Source organism: Coregonus clupeaformis, chromosome 10 (assembly GCF_020615455.1).
Source record: "Coregonus clupeaformis isolate EN_2021a chromosome 10, ASM2061545v1, whole genome shotgun sequence".
NCBI lineage: Eukaryota > Metazoa > Chordata > Actinopteri > Salmoniformes > Salmonidae > Coregonus > Coregonus clupeaformis.
The window spans coordinates 19623945-19644832 of record NC_059201.1 but is presented as its reverse complement, the minus strand read 5'-3'; the positions used below and the strand labels follow the sequence as shown (position 1 = coordinate 19644832).

At 44.4% G+C, this 20888-nt stretch overlaps 1 protein-coding gene across 4 annotated transcripts in view; it reads left to right on the top strand.

The window, feature by feature from the left end:
* Nucleotides 1-20888, top strand: part of LOC121575298 (cadherin EGF LAG seven-pass G-type receptor 2-like) — a 76227-nt gene that overhangs the window by 17566 nt on the left and 37773 nt on the right. For all 4 annotated transcript variants that reach the window (XM_045222870.1, XM_045222869.1, XM_045222871.1 and 1 more), the window contains exons 2-3: nt 5702-6415; nt 17713-17935. In XM_045222870.1, the coding sequence (XP_045078805.1) occupies nt 5702-6415; nt 17713-17935 (937 nt within the window). The remainder of the gene's footprint in view (nt 1-5701; nt 6416-17712; nt 17936-20888) is intronic.

Genomic DNA, 20888 nt, shown 5'->3' with positions numbered 1-20888 from the left:
CAATGTATCAGGGGTTTTTAGAAAAACTGTCTTCCATTTTTGAGGAAGGGCTGGGTAAGGTCCCAGCTGCAGAGGAGAGTCACTCCCTGTAGGCGGATAGGGCGGCTGGATGGACGCACTATAGGGGACATCTCTGTCCTCAGTATTGTGGTGACTGCCCACATGATCCTGATCCACTGTGACTCGGCTGGCATTTTTTGGGCATCGGGGATGTAGAGCACTGCTCAAATTAGGCCGGGCACACTCCTTCAAGAGCTTCTCTGTTGTCTCCCGCTCTCCTCTTCTCTGTCTCCATCTCTTCCTCAGTCTCTACCTCTCCTCTTGTCCCTATCTCTCCCTCCCCTTTTCTCTCTTTCTCTCTCTTCACTTTTCTCTGGTATTTCTCTCAAGCCACCATTTCACCTAAGAAATTTAAATTGTGAACATTTGTAGCTACGTTGAGCGTGAGGTGACAGACATTGTCTATTTCGATGTCGGTCACCTCAATCAAATTCCACAAATCATTTAAATTCTTTAGACATTTTCAATATACTTTTCCTGAATTGTCATGGTTTTGGCAGTTGGCCTGGGAGCCAGGCTTGTTTGGTGACTGCCTACTCGCTGCCTAACAGGCTGGCACCCAGGCTCAACTGACCCAAACTGTAATTTTATCATGGTGTTGGCTACAGATAGTGGAAATCATCCAATCCTTTTTAGACTTTCCATTGTGTTGAGGTGACATTTCTTTAGTAATGCACCAAAGAGAGCTGAATCTGTCCAATTAAACATTCATCGGATGGTTGGAAACAGGATTCTATTAATATTTTAGAGAATGAAAGTTGTCTATTTGCCTCCCAAACCCCCCAGCCTGAGAACATGTTCTCTGCTGTATGTGTAAGCCCACACACACTGTAAGTTTACAGTAGCAAGCACATCAACAGTAGGTATTTGGATGACATATTCCAATGTACAGAAGTTCAAACAGATGTACAGTGAGCTCCAAAAGTATTGGGACAGTGAACATTTTTAGTTTTTGACTCTGTACTCCAGCACTCTTATTTTGTGCCCAATAGAAATGAATGTTAAATAATGTAACGTGTCATTTTGGAGTCACGTTTATTGTAAATAAGAATATAATGTTTCTAAACACATCTACATTAATGTGGATGCTACCATGATTATGGATAATCCTGAGTGAATCGTGAATAATGATGAGTGAGAAAGTTAGACGCACAAATATCATACCCCCAAGACATGCTAACCTCTCACCATTACAATAACAGGGGAGGTTAGCATTTTTGGGCGTATATGGCCTACATCTCCCATAAAGTGGAGAGGTCCTCTATTGTGACACCCTCAGGCTGTCAGGTTAAGAGCTTCTCCCAGGGTTGATCTAGGTCAGGGTGTGTGATAACCATCACATAAAGTCATGTTGTGTATGTCATGTCTAATAGTTTGGGATCCGAACAGAATAGGGACAGTGTTAGAAAAGGATTTCACTCTCTGACATAATCAAATGATAAATGGGATCTAGCTTTACAGCAACATTATCGGAATAACTTGACCCCTGAAGAGTTTACATGTACTGTATTGAGAGTCTGGCGGGCTCTGTTACTGAAGACGCTTTGTCTTACTCTTGACACATACACACACAGCCATACACACACACAGTGGTGGCCTGGCGCTCATACAGGCTCAGTGTGTGTTTAATCTTTCCCTGGCGCCACTTCTCTGTTGAGAGCATTCCTGGCACCCAGAGGCCATGGGGGGGGGGGGGTCAGCCATAGGGCTGGCAGGGGTGTCACACTCCAGAGCTGGCACCTTGTCCCCTCCACCCCCCTTTCCCAACAACAACACCCGTTCCCAAAGCAGAGCTTCCTTCTCTAGAGGCACCCCTTTTTGAAGGACGATCTAGTTTCTTTTAAAGAGCAGATTCTTCTCGCATACTGTTTCCAAGTCTCTTTGTCTGTCATGGACCTCTACCCAAACCTTGATCCAAGAATGCCACATGGCAGAGAACATAATTAAGGGAATGTCTGCTCTCCTGATACTAGCCTAATCTTTAAGCTTCTCTCTTCCATGTGTTTTGTTTTCCTATTTTCTGGCTCTTGCTCCATTTGGGGATCAGTGGCTACATGACTGCCTGTGATGATGGGCAAAGAAAGAAGGAATCCTAAAATGCCAGACTTGAACATAGGTGATACGCTACTAGTGTTACTTTATTAGAGTTGACATCTTGCTTTATATTATCGTGGTGAATTCTGAATTAATATGTATATGTAGGCAACTAGGCATACAGAGTTAAATAGGCTAAATATGTTATGTAATCAAAATATTACATTCTTTTTCAATTATGTAACTTATCAAAGTTGCAGAAGGTCTTCTGACTGACATGTAACATGATTCAGCATGGAAATGTCAACAAAGATTAAAAAGCGAAAGCAAGATTTTAATTGCCACGTGTGAGGATGAGTTTGCTGAATTATGTTGAGCTCTGTTGCATTTGCTCAGTGCTGTCATGATAAATATGGCACTAGTGCCACTCGTCACTACGTTGACTTGAAGGATAGGATGTGGTATAAGCTTGCTCAGACAAGAACTCTGGACAATTTTACTGTGCAGGTACCATTTCAAAATTGATACAAGGCGTGCCAATATACACAGCTAGGCCTGTGTGGAAAAGGCACAGAGGCACTACAGATTAAATGTTAAATTGAATCTCCTTGCCACGGCTTTGCCCCTTTTTCCCAAAGCATCTGACTGTTCTCCATTTTTAATGTCCCTCTGACACGTTCTCCAATTTTGTTTGTGTGAGTGCATTTCTGTGTGTGCAGACAACACAGATATGTATGGATGTATGTGTGTGTGTGTGTGTGTGTGTGTGTCAGAGAGAAGTGCCCCTTCTTCCCAGTCCTCACTCCAGTGCTGGAGTGGCTTGACTGGGAGCAGAAGGATTAAAGCGGTGTCAAACATGCTGCTCAGTCTTCCTTTCTCTCTGCTCCTTGCTTCTCTACTCTCTCTTCCCACTTTCTCTCTCATTTTGGCACTGGGTGTTTAAACATGCCCTGTGCCAGCCTGGGATCTGGTAGCTTCCACAGTGTTGCTGCCTGTTTGTGTGGTTGTTTGGGTTCTCTCCTCCACCAGAGCTGAGCTGAGGGGTTCTGTTCTGTTCCCTGGCCCACATCCAGAGCCCCCAGACAAAGAGACTATTGATTACAGTGGAAAGGGAAGAGGAGTACGAGGCTGGGGCTTGTTTTCATGACAGGTTTGATTTGATTAGGCGTGTTTTATGTTTGCCCTTCAGGCAACAGACTAGCAAACACTGTTACAAACAGACCCTCTCTCTCTCTGGTGACCTTAAACACACAGACCTTAAACACACAACGCTGCAGATAAAATGTGTAACAGAGTCAAGAATAGGTTTCAGATCTTTTTCTGACAATTTTATCTATTGATTTTCACAAAGATCCAGACAGATGGAGACAGGAGACGGGATGATACTGTAACAGAGAACCTCAATTACACCAGTAATACGTTGTATAAATGTATTGTATACCTACAAATCCTTACAAATGTCTCAACCACAGAGTCTATTTGAGATGGTTGGATGATATGGGAGAGGGCCTTATTGTCTAACTTATAATTCCTGAACTAGGATCATGTTGGCTTGTCAGGAGAAGTGGCGTGTATTCACGGATGCTAAGGGAAGCCAGGCTTCCCCAAAAAAATGGACCAAGAGAAAAACATACAACATAATTTCTTTCATCTCTTTGTTTCATACATTTCCTTCAATTGGCATAAGGCTGCATGTATCTCACCGGAGAAAGCATCCGAGCGAGCGAAACAGCGCCCCTCTGTCTCAGTATGTGTAGCCCATCTATCTGATGCTGTCTGGTCAAAAAGAGTATGACAATAAAATAATAACCAATCAGCGTTGAGCTAAACTGAGTGAGCTCAGCTGTGAAGGGCCTGGTGCGCCAAAAAAAAGTGTCAAGGGAAACCCATTTGGATTTGGCTTCACACCAATTACATCAGAAGCTTGTGGTTTTACTTAATTATCCGTACTGGCCAATGATTTATAACGGCAATTCTGATCCAACCATACATTCATACATTGTGCCCCTGGCCTGAGAGGATGGAAGTTCAACATGTAGCTACAGTAGATGTAGTAGGATAATGTTAACTAGCTGGCCTGGCGTATCATTAACCATGAAAGGAAGTTAGGCTAGCGAGCAAGGTTTAGTGATGAAACAAATGTGTGGTTGAATTTATTCTGCCACTGTCTTCTTATTGTCTAGACCTTAGGCCTATATATTGTGGTGTCGAGGCATATGAACTAACAGGTTGTAGAGCAAACAATGCAATTATCACAACACAGGTTGTAATATGGCATTTTTTTCCTTGCTTTGCTTCCCCGGTTATTGTATCCACGCACCGCTACTATCAGGGAGTTCTGAACAACAGGATACATTATGTATTTCTGCTCTTTGAATACATTTGCAGTCTGAAGGCATCTATTTTTAATGGAGACCTAGGTTATAGCTACCTGGGATATTGTTCAGGTTCAGCCCATGTCTTATTTCAATGCTAGCACTGATGTTGTGTAAGAGTTCTCTTGATGAGAGGATCCTTAAAGTTGGAATGGCTTCATATTAATGGGACTTTTCTGCTTGTTAGCGAAATGGCTTACTTGTTACTCCACTTTTTGTTTCTTGTTATTTCTGATGATGAGTCTGTCTGGGTTCTTTTCATTATAATTTCACTCACTGGGCAGTCCTCTCAAGATGGTATTTTCTTTATAAGAAGTTTTTCCCTGTGTTGTCAATGTGGTTTACAGTAACCGGAATGAGTTCTGCAAATCAGCTTACTAAAGGAATCACTCAATATGGTTTGAAGGAAATGTGGGCTGAGATGTATTTTGTAATGCAAGGCCGTGGGAAGGAATTGATAATGGATTTCCATCTGGGGGATGGCGTTTCAAACAGTAGTAAAGGCTAGAGGAGGATGAGCTGTCCTTGTATGTGAAGGGGAAAGGACATTTCAGATGTGTATAGCTCATTATACAGACAACTGAATAGTCTTATCTTATTCACCCTTTTTGATGCAGGGAGATGGATATCTGTGTTGTGAATACACGCAGAAAAGGTAGTTACTAGAGAATGTTGATCAGTCTAGGAGAGTTGTAGTCATATTATTATTTATTTTTTCTGACCCCCTAAGTCCAAACTGAGTTTTTAAAAATTATTATTATACATTTTGGGGATGGAAAAATCCTTTCAGTATAAACCAGATAGAAAGTACGTAGAAGAGCAAATCGACCTATATATATTTTTTATAATCTTCAAGAACTAACAATCACCAAAATAAAAGCTAAACAGTCCGGGAGAATTGAAAAATTGGGGCCCTCATTGATTTTGTTAAAATGTTTGAGCATAAGAACACCGCATTAGCCTTGGCAAAATGCATAGAATTGCAGGAAATAATCTTAAACTGCAAAATTCTCTCCGCTGCCAAGATGAGGTGCCTCTAAAAATGTCTTACCCGGATTGAATTCAGTTGCATTGATGGGCCAACCGCACCCATTGCCAAGCCTCCTGCCACGCCCACCACCTAAGCCCCTTATAGATCCAGAAAAAAACCTGAGTACTGTTTGTGATGTAAATCCAGGTTCTGTAGTATTAATACTGTGTCCCCTGCTTCTCTTCTCTTCCTCTCCTGTCAGATGGGATCCACTCGGTGTCGGCCCATTGTCTGCTCCAGGTCACCATCATCACAGACGAGATGCTCTCCAATAGCATCACGCTGCGATTGGCCAACACCTCCCAGGAGCACTTCCTGTCCCTGCTATTGGCCCAGTTCCTGGAGGGCGTGGCCCGTGTGCTGTCAGCTGACCGCGAGGACGTGGTGGTTTTCAACATCCAGGACGACACGGACGTTAGCGCCCGCATCCTCAACGTCAGCCTGTCTGTGGCCGTGCCCTCTCCCAGTGAGGGCCTGCGGGTGGGAGGAGGGGGACCCCGGGTGGGTGACAGCGTGGGCAGAGGGGCAGCAGGGGCCAGTGGAGGGACAGAGTTCTTTGGCTCTGAGGAGCTACAAGAGAGGCTGTACCTGAACCGCAGCCTGCTGGCCCGCATCTCCTCCCAGCAGGTGCTGCCCTTCGATGACAACATCTGCCTGCGAGAGCCCTGCGAGAACTACATGAAGTGTGTGTCTGTGTTGAAGTTCGACAGCCTGGCACCCTTCGTGGCGTCTGACACAATCCTGTTCCGGCCCATCCACCCCATCGCCGGGCTGCGCTGCCGCTGCCCCACGGGCTTCACAGGAGACTACTGCGAGACAGAGATCGACCTGTGCTACTCCAAACCCTGTGGAACCCATGGCCTGTGTCTCAACAGAGAGGGAGGCTACACCTGCGAGTGCCTCGATGACTATACCGGTGAGTGACGTCTCTCTTGATTTGATGTTTCATAAGAAATTTCACTTCGTAGATATAAACTGTCCTTAAATACATCTAACACTAAAAGCATTGTATTTGGTTCAAAACATTCTCTAAGACCTAAAACGCAACTAGAGTTGTACATAAAGGGTGTGACCATTGAGCAAGTTGAGGAAGCTAAACTCCTAGGTAGAACATTGGATGGTCAATTATTATGGTCAAGTCATATTGACAAAGTTGTTGTGAAGATGGGGTATGTCTCTTATAAGACACAAGAATCAACTGTACTAGTTCAGACCTGGTCTTGTCCCATCTTGATTACTGTCCGGTAATATGGTCAAGTGCAGCAAAGAAAGACCTAGCAAAGCAGCAGCTGGCTCAAAACAGAGCAACACGCCTTGCCCTTGACTGCACATACAGAACTAACATCAACAACATGAATGCCAGTCTTTCCTGGTTGAGGGTTGACGAGAGAGTAACTGCTTCTTGTGTAGTTTTTATGAGAAATATTACTGTGACGAAAATTACAGATCGTCTGCATTATCAAATAACATACCCATACATACCCCACAAGACATGCTACCAGGGGTCTCTTCACAGTCCCCAAGTCCAAAACTAATTCACGGCAACGCAGTTTAATACAGAGCCATGATCGCATGGAACTCTCCAATCACTCAAGCAAACAGCAAAATTACCTTTAAAAACAGATTCAACGACAACTCATGGAATGGCGGGGACTGTGAGGGGACATACAAGCGCACACAGACATACTGTAACACACCATTTTCTTGTTGTATTTTAAATTTGTGTGACTGTCCTTGTCTATCAGTGTATCCGTGTTTTGGTACTTGTCATGTTTTGTGTTTTTTGTGGACCCCAGGAAGAGTAGCTGCTGCTTTTGCAAAAGCTAATGGGGATCCAAATAAATAAATAAACAAACAAACAAACGTACATTTCACACATAGCAAAACGCTTGAAAAATTAAAGAGATGATTTTGAATGTGTGTGCATCTCCTGTATTTATAGTGAATAGCCTCATACCGGTCATAGACACAACAATGTGAATATGAAACATAATTCTTGCCAAGTGGTCATAAAGTTCATTTTCATATCTAATGTCCCATGGGAAATTCTATGGATCTATACATCATCATTCATTAATTCCGTCCTACCCTCGGGTCAATATATTGACCCTGACATGTTACAGCCTGTCTAAGGGCCTGTACAGTGATGAAACCCGTTCAGCTGGACAAAGGCAGAGTGATGACAAGTTGATTTAATAATCCCTAGACCAATAAGATGGGAGTGCCTTAAACATGCGCCAGCCGGTTAACTGTTCATACTTCCTACCCTTCCCCACTGTCGGGGAGAATGAAAAGTGCAGTCTGTGTGTGAGTTGAAAATTAAAAAACATACCATACAGCAGGGATCAATGAAAGATTATGAACTGGTATAAGGGAAGTATGTGTGGGAGGGAGTCTGGATCAACGACACATTCTGTTTTGGTTGAGCTAACATCAGGGTCTTACAATATGAGTGCTATAAAGACGAGCCAGGTCCATGGTGCACCAGTGTGTGGTATTGTCACAGATGTCTCAGAGGAGTAAGATGTCTCAGAGGATATATAAATCTGAAGCATCCATTTTAAAACATTCCCTCACCACCAAATATGGTGAGAGAAGATGGAGCTAGATGAAACTTGGCCGACATTCTGCAAATTTTCAGTATCGATTTAAACATTAAATCTCAATACAGTTTTCTGTTCCCAAAACTAGAAACTGTTATGAACAGAGTGAACTAAGTTTTGTAGACTTGACCCTTTCCCAAAGTTTCAAAACATTGTGTTGTTCCGAGTGCAAGGGCGAATTGAGTTACTGCACACGCGCACTTCACAGAGAAGGTGTTCCCTAATGGAAATATGCAAATACATGCTAAAACGGGCCAATAGGATCTCGCTAGGTCGTCCTTGGCTCTGCCCACCTCCTTGCTTGTTCTGCCCACTATGCTTAATTTGCTCCCATTGGAAATGACGCCGATGAGATATCTTGGGTTAGTTACCGGTATCTTTGGTATTGCCTTCCTGGGGCCTCTCTGGAACTGAGGTCATGTAGAGCCTGTAGCATTACAGTGATGATTGTGTCTGAGTGGGGGAAAACAATAGCAATTTGGCCGGTCAGCAGCAGAATAGCTCTGAGAGGAATAATGGAAGGAAGTGCTGAATTATGGATGGCTACAGATGGAGCGGGAGAAGGAGAGTGTGTGTCTTCCTGTCTTAACAATGCCCCCTGGTAAAAATACCTGGGATGGAAAAGTGTAACAAAGAATACACTGTAGAGACGGTGGGCTGTGAGGATTGGTGCAAAGGAAGAGCTTTTAAAAGCTTCCATTTTTAGAAGATAATGAGGTACTCTGATGTTATGCATTACTATCTCAGCCCCAATCTCAAATGGGTTCGCTTTTAGTCTTCTTTTTCCACTTAAAGCAGATTTAGGAAGGAAAGATTATGCGCACACTGCTCCAAATATTATGCATAGCCGGAAAATATCAAAGACGATCTGGTTTCTCTCTGCTGACGGTGTGAGACATAGACACACTAAGAGTGGATGGGGAGAATGAGAAGGGAATGGAAATATGCTAATATGAGTGATTACCAGAGTCTTTGCCCTCTGCTTTATCAAAGGGTTATGGAGTTGTATGAGTTAATTGAATATCACCCAAGCCCTGCTCTCTCCCTATGTGCCCTATACTATGTTCTTTGAAGTTAACTGCTGTTCTAGTTAGATAAAAGCATGAAATGTGGTTGGATTCTCGCTCCTTTCTAGAAAGATGGATTCAGTTGTCTTTTCTGGGATCCCTTTTAAGGGGTTGTACTTACATGTACATCATTATTGTCACTTCTACTAGACCAGTGGGTTATCTCCATTTAATAAACAGTGTATACAGTTTAAAACCATACCATCTTGTGTGGTTCAAATCTTGGCATGACCAGACCTTGTTGAACCTTATCACTATGAAAATGTTGACTGTCAAGCATTGCGTTTTTGTAGCTCTGTGTTTCTGGAACACAGATGGCATCAACGGCAGATGAAGTAGGTTAGCTAGCTAGGTAGAGGGCATTTAGTTTAGTTTGGCTTCAGATATTCTCTTCAGCTCTGCAGCACTACAGTGAGGGACTCATATCCACCACCACATTTTGAAATGCAATGATCTCTATCTATCTATCATCTCTAGAAATGATACCCTCAATTAACCCTGCAGTCTCCACTCCAATTTATTTCACAGATAGAATGCCCCTTTCAGAATTTGCTGCCAATATTTTAGGATATCATATTGGCTTTGGAATTCCCTCCAGGTCTATGCAGCTAATTAAATGGGCCAACGGCACTGATTACAATGGTGGTCAATTATAGTGGTAGTCTCTTATGGTCTCTTCAGTGGATTAGACACTTAAGGGTATCTTATATATCATGCTAGATCAATATAAACAGTGTTCTGCCACTTCCATTGGACACATTCCAATTGTGTGATTGTGTCGGAGAACAGAATATGTTATTCTAATAGTGAGTGGGTGTCACTCAGAGGTTCAGGTTGAGGACCACTCTTTCACATGGTCCGCACTGCTGTGGGTGTGTGAGAGCTGAACTGTGGAGGATGATTGTGTGTGTGTGTGAGCCATGTCAGCTCAGCAGAGTAATCCTCATCAATCTCACTTAGATCAGAGTCTGTACCGCGTTGAGCGGGCTAGCTCATTTCAACTTAATCTATTGGGCCTGCCTACCTGCTGGGTAATCAGAGTAGTAATATGATCCAGACATACAGTACGCCTGTGTTAGCTGATTTATTTATGATGTATGAATCACCATTTTCAGGCTTGCTCTAATATTTGCTCAAACAAGGCCTTTGAGAGAGAAGTCAACCTGTCTCCTCTCCAGATTTATCCAACACTGGGCTGGGTTGATGGGTTTGTCCTGGATGTAATCTACAGCTCCTGCTGTTCAACATGACTGACTGTTGGATTTGACACTCTCCCACTGTGCTGAGAGCCACTGTGTATGTGTGTGGGGGGGTCAATTGGCTGCTCCGTGTGTGTGTGTGTAAGGAAGTGTGTGTGTGTGTAGGTGCTGAATTGCCTGCTCCATGTGGGTGGGTAGGTAAATGCTGAATTGCTGTGTGTGTGCGTACCTATGTGTGTCTGTGTTCGCGTGCTTGTGTGTGGTGTGGAACTGCTGGGGCCCGTGGGCGTTGCCAGATGGCAGTATGATGGAAAGCGAGAAAAATAACAGATCAGAGCAGCCATTAATTTCACTCACATTGGGAAGGACTGAGCCAATGATTAAGCCTGGCTGACTCAGTCTGGTACAGGACAAATGGACTGAAAATACTCACATACAATAACCTACTTTTAGCTCTTACCTTAGCATGTTTTATACACCATCTCCTCAGCCCCCATCTCACTACAGTATACTGCACTGTAGCATATTTCTACACTCTGCCCAACATGTGAAAGGAGGCTCCAGTACAACAAGGTTGTTGCTGCTGCAGACTCTTTTACTTTACATTTACGTTATTTGGCAGACGCTCTTATCCAGAGCGACTTACAAATTGGTGCATTCACCTTATAGCCAGTGGGATAACCACTTTACAATATGTTTTTTTTCTTTTTTTTTTTTTCTTTGGGGTGGGGTAAGGGGGGGTAGAAGGATTACTTTATCCTATCCCAGGTATTCCTGAAAGAGGTGGGGTTTCAAGTGTCTCTGGAAGGTGGTGAGGGAGCTTGTTCCACCATTGGGGTGCCAGAGCAGCGAACGGTTTTGACTGGGCTGAGCGGAAACTGTGCTTCCGCAGAGGTAGTGGGGCCAGCAGGCCAGAGGTGGATGAACGCAATGCCCTCGTTTGGGTGTAGGGACTGATCAGAGCCTGAAGGTACGGAGGTGCCGTTCCCCTCACAGCTCCGTAGGCAAGCACTATGGTCTTGTAGCAGATGCAAGCTTCAACTGGAAGCCAGTGGAGTGTGCGGAGGAGCGGGGTGACGTGAGAGAACTTGGGAAGGTTGAACACCAGACGGGCTGCGGCATTCTGGATGAGTTGTAGGGGTTTAATGGCACAGGCAGAGAGCCCAGCCAACAGCGAGTTGCAGTAATCCAGACGGGAGATGACAAGTGCCTGGATTAGGACCTGTGCCACTTCCTGTGTAAGGCAGGGTCGTACTCTCCGAATGTTGTAGAGCATGAACCTACAGGATCAGGTCACCGCCTTGATGTTAGCGGAGAATGACAGGGTGTTGTCCAGGGTGACGCCAAGGCTCTTCGCACTCTGGGAGGAGGACACAACGAAGTTGTCAACCGTGATGGCGAGATCATGGAACGGGCAGTCCTTCCCCGGGAGGAAGAGCAGCTCCGTCTTGCCGAGGTTCAGCTTGAGGTGGTGATCCGTCATCCACACTGATATGTCTGCCAGACATGCAGAGATGCGATTCGCCACCTGGTTATCAGAAGGGGGAAAGGAGAAGATTAATTGTGTGTCGTCTGCGTAGCAATGATAGGAGAGGCCATGTGAGGATATGACAGAGCCAAGTGACTTTGTGTAAAGCGAGAATAGGAGAGGGCCTAGAACTGAGCCCTGGGGGACACCAGTGGTGAGAGCACGTGGTGCGGAGACAGATTCTCGCCACGCCACTTGGTAGGAGCGACCGGTCAGGTAGGACGCAATCCAAGAGTGAGCCGCGCCGGAGATGCCCAACTCGGAGAGGGTGGAGAGGAGGATCTGATGGTTCACAGTATCAAAGGCAGCAGACAGGTCTAGAAGGACAAGTGCAGAGGAGAGAGAGTTAGCTTTAGCAGTGCGGAGAGCCTCCGTGACACAGAGAAGAGCAGTCTCAGTTGAATGACCAGTCTTGAAACCTGACTGGTTTGGATCAAGAAGGTCATTCTGAGAGGGATAGCAAGAGAGTTGGCTAAAGACAGCACGCTCAAGAGTTTTGGAGAGAAAAGAAAGAAGGGATACTGGTCTGTAGTTGTTGACATCAGAGGGATCGAGTGTTGGTTTTTTGAGAAGGGGTGCAACTCTCGCTCTCTTGAAGACGGAAGGGACATAGCCAGCGGTCAAGGATGAGTTGATGAGCGAGGTGAGGTAAGGGAGAAGGTCACCGGAGATGGTCTGGAGAAGAGAGGAGGGGATAGGGTCAAGCGGGCAGGTTGTTGGGCGGCCGGCCGTCGCAAGATTTCATCTGGAGAGAGAGGGGAGAAAGAAGTCAAAGCATAGGGTAGGGCAGTGTGAGCAGGACCAGCAGTGTCATTTGACTTAACAAACGAGGATCGGATGTCGTCAACCTTCTTTTCAAAATGGTTGACGAAGTCATCCACAGAGAGGGAGGAGGGGGGAGGGGGAGGAGAAGGTGGCAAAGAGCTTCCTAGGGTTAGAGGCAGATGCTTTGATCTAATCAAGCATTCTTTATGTTGTGGTTAGTTCTATCAGTAGCCTTCAGTACACAAATGCTGAAAGCTTTATATTTCAGTGTTTGAAGTTGTATTAATCAATTAAATAATCAAAGCATGTAGTAGGAATGCCTCATGGAAAGCCTCCAGTATCACCCCAACTGAATTTGAATTAGGCAGAATTGTGATCATAGATTGTGTTTTGTGAGATATTAGATACTGTTATTCATATAACGCTCCTACAGTCTCGGTTTTAGTCCCCTCACCTCTGGTCTAGCTAGTTATAAAAAGCATCATTGTTGCTTCGTGTAAGCCTGTTATCTGGTCCAGGTTCATCCCCTGGCACATGCTATGATGGGTTTGGCACGGTGGGATCACAGTTATACCACTCTCTCACCTTCACTACTAGTGAATGGAATCAGTGGATGAGGTATAGAAAACAATTCTACATGGCCTTGATTCACCCCTACCTGATTTTACATGGTAGTCACACCAGGTTAGCTGTAACTGAATAAATGAAGTGTATTCTCCCAGCAAGCTCTCAGTATGATTGGTGGGTTGGTGTTGTTTTGAGTAAGCCCTGCAGATAGTGCCAGGACCGTGTAGTGTTGAGCCGTCCCAGCGTTGAGTTATCTTACCTCCCTTCCTTCTATGCCTTCACGTCCTGAGGGAGAAACTGTGCCCATATGAGGACTCTATCCCACTCTGTTTCACTCAGTTACCTAGCAGCACAGAAACCACTGTTCCACTTTAGGAGGTCTGTAGAGGAGTCTCAGCAGGAGGAGTTAGTTACAGCCCGCCATTTAATCCCCCTGCTTATTCACACACCATTGTTTTAAAAGACGCAGCTGAACAATTACACTAATCTAAGGATCATATGAATCAGTCATGGTAATCATTGACTCTTATCACCACATTAGATTATATAAAGATCAGTGGAGATGATGCCAGCTATGGGCTGAGACTGTGAATGGAGTCTGTGTGTGCCTATTCTTCTGCTGATTCATATCTATTGTGTGATTCATTGGCTGTTGTTGTGTTTGATAAGCACCTCTGTCTCACCTCCGCTGAAGAGAACAGAACCCCATTTTTTTCATCTGAATGGCTTGTCAACTGGGGAGTTTTGATATGGTGGTTGGAGACAAGGCGGGTGTGTGTGTGTGTGTGAGCTTGCATGCTCTGGCATTAGTGTGTTGTTAATAGTTTAATAAGGTTACCCTTTCAAGGCCCTCATGAAAACATTACATGTTAATATATGGTAAAATTTGAGGAGAAATCCAACAAACATTTCATTTGGAAAATGCTTGTAATTCAATGTGCCACATGATTTTAGAGGTCCATTTTGTCAAGTTCTCCACAGTATGTTGCCTTTAGAGCTGTTGAATTGACGGTTTTATATCTATTGGATTGCCACAAAATGATACACTTTCTCTCATTGATATTTACCATGCTTGAGTAGTTTAAAGTGTGTGGTGTGTCTCCTCCTGCCTAAAACTGGCACCATCTCCCGTGTCCCTGCACATTTTGACAGCCTTAATGATTAATGTTTGCGGTAAACAGAGAGTTGGAGAGGGCAGGGGTAGGAAATGCTTTCAATTTATTTATTTTTGCAAGCTCCTCCCACCCTCACACTGCCCAGCTCACCTAGCAACTGAGAGCTGTTGTTCCAGGAACCTGCACCTGTGGTGGGAGGGTGTCCCAGTGGGATGCCTGACAGAAAAACATTGGCCCTGTTTATTCCCAGGTTACCGTATAGACAACAGAACAGGCTCAGGTGACTGCAGGGCGGAGACCGGATGCTCACTATAATGTCTCTTACTGTCTTCTGTACGGTTTCTGGATAGTCACTTACATGGGATATAGCCAGTACAGTTTAATATGTGTAGCTGAGCTGGTAGGTATGTTGAAGTAAACAGAATGCTACCATTTCTCCTTTCTGATTGTTCGAGGATTGCAATGTCTTCTTAGTAACTCAACCACAAAATCAAAAGCCCCTTCCCCCCCTTGTTTTTTCTACTATAATTGTTTTTTTAAATTGAGCTGGCGTATAATTATAACTGAATAAAGAAGAATACATCACATTTAACTTTGAAGCCTCCTCAGTGAAAATGAGGCCCAAGGTGACTTTAGAGGAAGTAGACTACCGGTACTATCCCAGTGTCCCACTTTCCTACAGTAGCCCAGTGTTGGCTGCAGCAATGCTTGACCACATCAAGCCCTGACTAATGTCCCCTCTTGCCCTAATTTGTTTAGAGACAGAAGTAACTTGTTGCCTGAGGCGAGTCGCTGATTAATTTCCACACGACTCATGCAGTTAGTTTTTTCTACTAGCAGTAGCCAAGTGTCCCCAAGCGCCATCAACAAGAAAACAACAACAAATTGTCATAGTTCGCCAGGGCAAAGTGACTGTTCTTCTGCCTGTGTAGCCCACCACGGTACAATGCTGACTACTGTAATGGCAATGCATCATAGGATAAAATGTTTTAATCCCATTCTTATCCACATCTTATCAAAGCTTAATCTATAATGACCACAACGACCTTGCAGTTGAATGAATAAATGAATGAATGAATGAATACACCCTACAACAGTAGTAAAACAAAGGATGCCCTTAATTGTCTTAGAATGTGAATCCTGTGATTGGCTGTAGTATGTACAACACAAGCCCTGTGAACAATCGTGGTCAAAAGTTTTGAGAATGACACAAATATTAATTTTCACAAAGTCTGCTGCCTCAGTTTTTATGATGGCAATTTGCATATACTCCAGCATGTTATGAAGAGTGATCAGATGAATTGCAAGTAATTGCAAAGTCCCTCTTTGCCATGAAAATGAACTTAATCCCCAAAAAACATTTCCACTGCATTTCAGCCCTGCCACAAAAGGACCAGCTGACATCATGTCAGTGGTTATCTCGTTAACACAGGTGAGGGTGTTGACGAGGACAAGACTGGAGATCACTCTGTCATGCTGATTGAGTTAGAATAACAGACTGGAAGCTTTAAAAGGAGGGTGGTGCTTGAAATCATTGTTCTTCCTCTGTTAACCATGGTTACCTGCAAGGAAACACGTGCCATCATCATTACTTTGCACAAAAAGGGCTTTACAGGCAAGGATATTGCTGCTAGTAAGATTGCACATAAATCAACCATTTATCGGATCATCAAGAACTTCAAGGAGAGAGGTTCAATTGTTGTGAAGAAGGCTTCAGGGCGCCCAAGAAAGTCTAGCAAGCGCCAGGACCGTCTCCTAAAGTTGATTCAGCTGCGGGATCGGGGCACCACCAGTGCAGAGCTTGCTCAGGAATGGCAGCAGGCAGGTGTGAGTGCATCTGCACGCACAGTGAGGCGAAGACTTTTGGAGGATGGCCTGGTGTCAAGAAGGGCAGCGAGGTAGCCACTTCTCTCCAGGAAAAACATCAGGGACAAACTGATATTCTGCAAAAGGTACAGGGATTGGACTGCTGAGGACTGGTGTAAAGTCATTTTCTCTGATGAATCCCCTTTCCGATTGTTTGGGGCATCCGGAAAAAAGCTTGTCCGGAGAAGACAAGGTGAGCGCTACCATCAGTCCTGTGTCATGGCAACAGTAAAGCATCCTGAGACCATTCATGTGTGGGGTTGCTTCTCAGCCAAGGGAGTGTGCTCACTCACAATTTTGCCTAAGAACACAGCCATGAATATAGAATGTTACCAACACATCCTCCGAGAACAACTACCATCCAAGAACAGTTTGGTTGACGAACAATGCCTTTTCCAGCATGATGGAGCACCTTGCCATAAGGCAAAAGTGATAACTAAGTGGCTCGGGGAACAAAACATCGACATTTTGGGTCCATGGCCAGGAAACTCCCCAGACCTTAATCCCATTGAGAACTTGTGGTCAATCCTCAAGAGGCGGGTGGACAAACAAAACCCCACAAATTCTGACAAACTCCAAGCATTGATTATGCAAGAATGGGCTGCCATCAGTCAGGATGTGGCCCAGAAGTTAATTGACAGCATGCCAGGGCGGATTGCAGAGGTCTTGAAAAAGAAGGGTCAACACTGCAAATATTGACTCTTTGCATAAACTTAATGTAATTGTCAATAAAAGCTTTTGACACTTATGGAATGCTTGTAATTATACTTCAATATACCATAGTAACATCTGACAAAAATATCTAAAAACACTGAAGCAGCAAACTTTGTGAATACCAATACTTGTGTCATTCTCAAAACTTTTGACCACGACTGTATTTATAGTCTGTAGAGATGTTGTATTTTTCTGTGTGGTGTGAACAGTACAGTAACTCTACACACAGCGGAAGTGTTCCGCGCTACCGCGTGGCTCTGACACACATTCCAACTCGTGCAAGGAGGCGTGCAGTCTCGCCATAGCAACTGCAGCCCCTCATCCAGAGACTGGAGACAAATAGAAGTTGTAAGCAGTGCACAGGGCAGGGCTACACAAAGCATGAAGGCTTACTAACAGTGAAACAGTTTCCCATTGCCATAGCTCGCTCGCTTTCTCTCTCTCTCCCTGCGTCTGTGTCTGAAATCTGTCTCTTCCTTGCTGTGTCCTTTGACCTTTTCTCTCCATCTCTGCCTCTCTCTCACATTCCCCCCCCCCCCCCCCCTCCCTCACGGAGAAGGCTCATGTGGTAAGTTCTTGAGGCGTAATGCAGCTTGTCTTGCCCCATATTAAACAGCAGCAGTGGTGTGGTGAGAATAGACACTATCGAAGTTGAACTGGAAGGGAGGACCAATTTCATTTTTTTACCCACATAGGCTGTCCAGGGCTGGCACTGTAATTTGTCACCCTGATAGTCGTAATTCTGACTGGTCTCTCTTTCCTTCCTCCTACCCATCTCTCTTCCTCCAGGCAAGCGGTGTGAGCTGTCATCCCGCTCCGGGCGCTGCGGCCCAGCTGTGTGTAAGAATGGGGGCACCTGTGTGAACCTGCTGGTGGGAGGGTTCAAATGTGAGTGCCCGTCTGGCGGTTATGAAAAGCCCTACTGTGAGATGACCACCAGGAACTTCCCCCTGCAGTCGTTCCTCACCTTCAAGGGACTCCGCCAGCGCTTCCACTTCACCCTCTCCCTCTCGTAAGTACAACAACTACCCCACACAGTGGGGCATGGTGCCATCTCAATCATTCACTTTCATAGTACAAAGTAGCTCCCTAAATATAGTACTATGATTCTCTCCTTCTCTCCACCTCTCTCTCGTTCTTCCTCCCAACACTCCACCCTCTCTTTCTCTCTTTTTGTATGACTCTTCTCTAACATTACTCTCTCTCTCTCTCTCTAAATTATCCACTTCAAACATTCCACAACTGCTCTTATACTTTCACCTCACACCTCTAACGGCCTGTGATGTATGATTCCTCCTCCCCTCTCATTTACATAAGATCCCTGGTGTTTCATAACAGTTATTGAATCATTTAATAGCCGTGGTCTTTAAAAGGCTCATCTTCTCTAGCTGGGTTTGGGTTCCCTGAGCATGATGAATATGTATGGAGAGAAAGGTTTCTAATGTGGACTGAGGAGTTGCTTTTTCTGGACTGGCTCCTTGCATAACTAAGGACATTAATCTGAGACCCAGGAGTCTGATCTGATTGCATTCAGTGGTCACTTTGAGCTGTGAGTCAGCGCTTGTCTATTTCTCCTCGGTCTCTCTCTCTCTCTCTCTCTCATATCAAGGTGAAGCTGGAGATATGTAACGCACCGTCTGGCGCTAGGGTGCGTGCGTGTGTGAGATTAACTCCTACACCTAGGGTGCCTTCATCCTGGTATGCCTTGATATTTTGGGAACGTGTATTTGCTCTCAATTTACGACCATCCAGTTTTACATCAGCACTAAATCATAATGGTGTCATTTGTCTGATACAGTTAGAGCAAGTTGTATTTCCAGTCCAAGATCAAAGACTAGTATCTTGTGCGACGGAGCCAGGGGAGGGTGGTGCTTAAATTAAACAGATGAGTAACACTGAACACAGTCGATCACGGAAGTACGTTCATGTAAAGGAGACAGGGCTACATTCATGTGAATGAAATGCGCCATCCCAAGTGACAATAAAAGCAGCACAGAGGATATATTATCCCATCATAGTAAAGACAATACCCCCAGTTGCTATCACCGTAAAATTACATGCCCATTTTTATGTACATTTGTGATGTGTTGTCACTCTAGAAGTTCTTGGCAGGGCTTGAAACTAGCCATTAATGAGTAGTGGTGATAATGATATGCCTTTGTGAATTTTCTGGAAGTGGTGGCCTTTTTTTGAATGTAGCTCAGATGGCAGTCTTTTGAATTGAGAACCGCTCCGACCACTTTCTTAAAAGCCTTGGCCAGTAGTTCCCAGATTGCTCACAGAGCTGTGAAGAAGGTGGTCTGAAAAGCTGGGGATATAACAGCTAACACCCAGCAGGCTGCCTGTCAGGCATCTCTGTTACCTGAACCTGGCTTGATCAGGTTAGACTGCACTGCAGTAGAGAGAGAGTTAGCAGGAATAGGAAATTGTGTGTTGGAAGTGTGAGCAGAAAGAGTGAGTTGAAAGTGGGTCTGTTACCAGAAACAGCCTTAGCAGCAACATTTTCACATTGTTACTATTCATGTCAGGTTCTCCTTTTACTGACCATGTCCATCTAGAGACTTCCTCAATGCACATGTCTTATACAGTTACATCAACTTTCCGTTACACCGTGGCCCTCGGCCCTTCCATACGTTAATATGGGTAGACTGGTTGTTAACTTTGCTAATGGCAGCCTAATGTGACACATAATGTTGCCAGTGGAGTCAGTTATGGTTGATTGCGGTCAGTCCGGGGGGATCTTGAAGCTGTGTGCACAAGCCTTGGAAACCTATTAATTGATGACTAGAAGGCCAAGCCATACATGAAAATAAATACTATTTCTAGATGCTAACAATTTCTGCTCTTATTATCATAAGACATAAACAATACAATGTATTTTCTGTTTCAAATGAAATTGTATTTGTCACATGCTTTGTAAACAACAGGTGTAGACTAACAGTGAAATGCTTACTTACGGGCCCTTCCCAACAATACAGATAGAAAAATTATAGAAAAATAATAACACTAGGAATAAATACACAATGAGTAACGATAACTTGGCTATATACATGAGGTACCAGTACCAAGTCGATGTGCAGGGGAACGAGGTAATTGAGGTAGATACTTTTGTGTGTGTATATATATATATATATATATATATATATGTACAGTGGGGGAAAAAAGTATTTAGTCAGCCACCAATTGTGCAAGTTCTCCCACTTAAAAAGATGAGAGAGGCCTGTAATTTTCATCATAGGTACACGTCAACTATGACAGACAAATTGAGAATATTTTTTCCAGAAAATCACATTGTAGGATTTTTAATGAATTTATTTGCAAATTATGGTGGAAAATAAGTATTTGGTCACCTACAAGCAAGCAAGATTTCTGGCTCTCACAGACCTGTAACTTCTTCTTTAGGAGGCTGCTCTGTCCTCCACTCGTTACCTGTATTAATGGCACCTGTTTGAACTTGTTATCAGTATAAAAGACACCTGTCCACAACCTCAAACCGTCACACTCCAAACTCCACTATGGCCAAGACCAAAGAGCTGTCAAAAGACACCAGAAACAAAATTGTAGACCTGCACCAGGCTGGGAAGACTGAATCTGCAATAGGTAAGCAGCTTGGTTTGAAGAAATCAACTGTGGGAGCAATTATTAGGAAATGGAAGACATACAAGACCACTGATAATCTCCCTCGATCTGGGGCTCCACGCAAGATCTCACCCCGTGGGGTCAAAATGATCACAAGAACGGTGAGCAAAAATCCCAGAACCACACGGGGGACCTAGTGAATGACCTGCAGAGAGCTGGGACCAAAGTAACAAAGCCTACCATCAGTAACACACTACGCCGCCAGGGACTCAAATCCTGCAGTGGCAGACGTGTCCCCCCTGCTTAAGCCAGTACATGTCCAGGCCTGTCTGAAGTTTGCTAGAGTGCATTTGGATGATCCAGAAGAGGATTGGGAGAATGTCATA